The following is a 1,285-nucleotide window of genomic DNA, read 5'->3' on the forward strand; positions in this document are numbered from 1 at the left end:
AGTGACTTCTGACCGTGTGAAAACTGGGTTTGTCTCACTCCGCTTCCCGACGCAACAAGCGTGGTCTCTCCGTAGTGACATCACTACAATAGTTTCACTGGCGTCGCCCAAGTGAATTGCGGAAAGCTGCCGTGCACATGCTGATCTGTCAAGCTTTCTTGCTTCCTACGTCTCGTAGCCTCACCCGGACATTCATGTAGCATTTTCGTTATCGGCTACGGCCTTCCCAGGTTGTAACCGTATTGACGTGACAGCCAGAATAGTTAGCAGGCCACGCGGGAAGGTGGGACGAAGGATCCGGGATGCCTCAGGCCACCTCGGCGGAAGCACAAGAGCTCACTCGTTCATGGCATCGACGTGGGTATGGTGGCACGTGCACTTTCGTGGGGCAGGTACCAGAACCGTCTTACAAAGGTGTACACGCTGCTCCTTTTTGCCACGCCGTTGTGCTCGCCACAAGACTGCAACCGTTTCCTCTCGTGGACAAAGGCATCCAGGCAACGCTGATAAGGAGGGAAACTTACACCAGCTTCTCACGCCCAGAGGAATGTCAACCTGAAAAGGGAAACTGAACGCCGCATGTGTCGGAAGGAGCCACACGTGCGCTTGCTGCAGAGAGCGCGGCTTTCTCATCCAAAGTACAGTTACGAGAATCTCCTCACCATCGTGGACAGCACGAGAGCAAGGACAAGGCCGACGCAGGAGGCCTGAAGAGAGTACGCAACTGAAAACATGTGGGATTCCGAGACAATGCTGCATGGGGGAAAATCTTTACCAGTCAGTCTCTGCGGCATCTAACGTAGGTGTGTGAAGCGTACAGAAAAATCCCTCATTCATTCGTTTATCATCTCAGAAAAAAAACGGAGATCAACGCAGTCATTTCTTCTCGTGTGCTGCCTGCTCTTTCCGGGGGGCCCACATGCATTGCGACTGTTGCACTGTCGTTTTCTTTGGCGTACCAAACTGAAACCGCCTGCATGGCCGTCATGCAGTGCGAGCCTCCCTCCCTCAAACGAGAGCAGCACCGCCATCGCGCTGGATGTGACTGAGGGTGGCCGGGACAAGACAATATCTCTCCATTTTATCACAAAGTCGCGGGCGACACCGCGTGAGCGCAGAAGAAGTACTGGCTGGTGGTCGCCTCTAGGCACTTGAAAACTACGGAAGGCGTCTCCGGTAGCCACCTTTCATAAACGCGCTAGTTCCTTCCGAGACCATTGGCCAGCCCAAAGTTCTTTGAGCTGTGATACCGTCAACTAACTTGCCACCAGTACACGACAACACC

The 1,285-nt window shown here is 53.9% G+C and overlaps 1 protein-coding gene across 1 annotated transcript; it reads right to left on the reverse strand.

Annotated features, from left to right (window-relative positions):
• Positions 1 to 367: 367 nt before the first annotated feature.
• CSUI_008013 (uncharacterized protein) lies at positions 368 to 1,262 on the reverse strand (the record flags this gene model as incomplete). Its single annotated transcript, XM_068068153.1, has 1 exon — positions 368 to 1,262. A coding segment is annotated over exon 1 (390 nt), but the record flags the coding sequence as incomplete, so codon positions are not given.
• Positions 1,263 to 1,285: the final 23 nt, after the last annotated feature.

Source organism: Cystoisospora suis (genome assembly GCF_002600585.1).
Source record: "Cystoisospora suis strain Wien I chromosome Unknown contig_4375, whole genome shotgun sequence".
NCBI classification, from domain to species: domain Eukaryota; phylum Apicomplexa; class Conoidasida; order Eucoccidiorida; family Sarcocystidae; genus Cystoisospora; species Cystoisospora suis.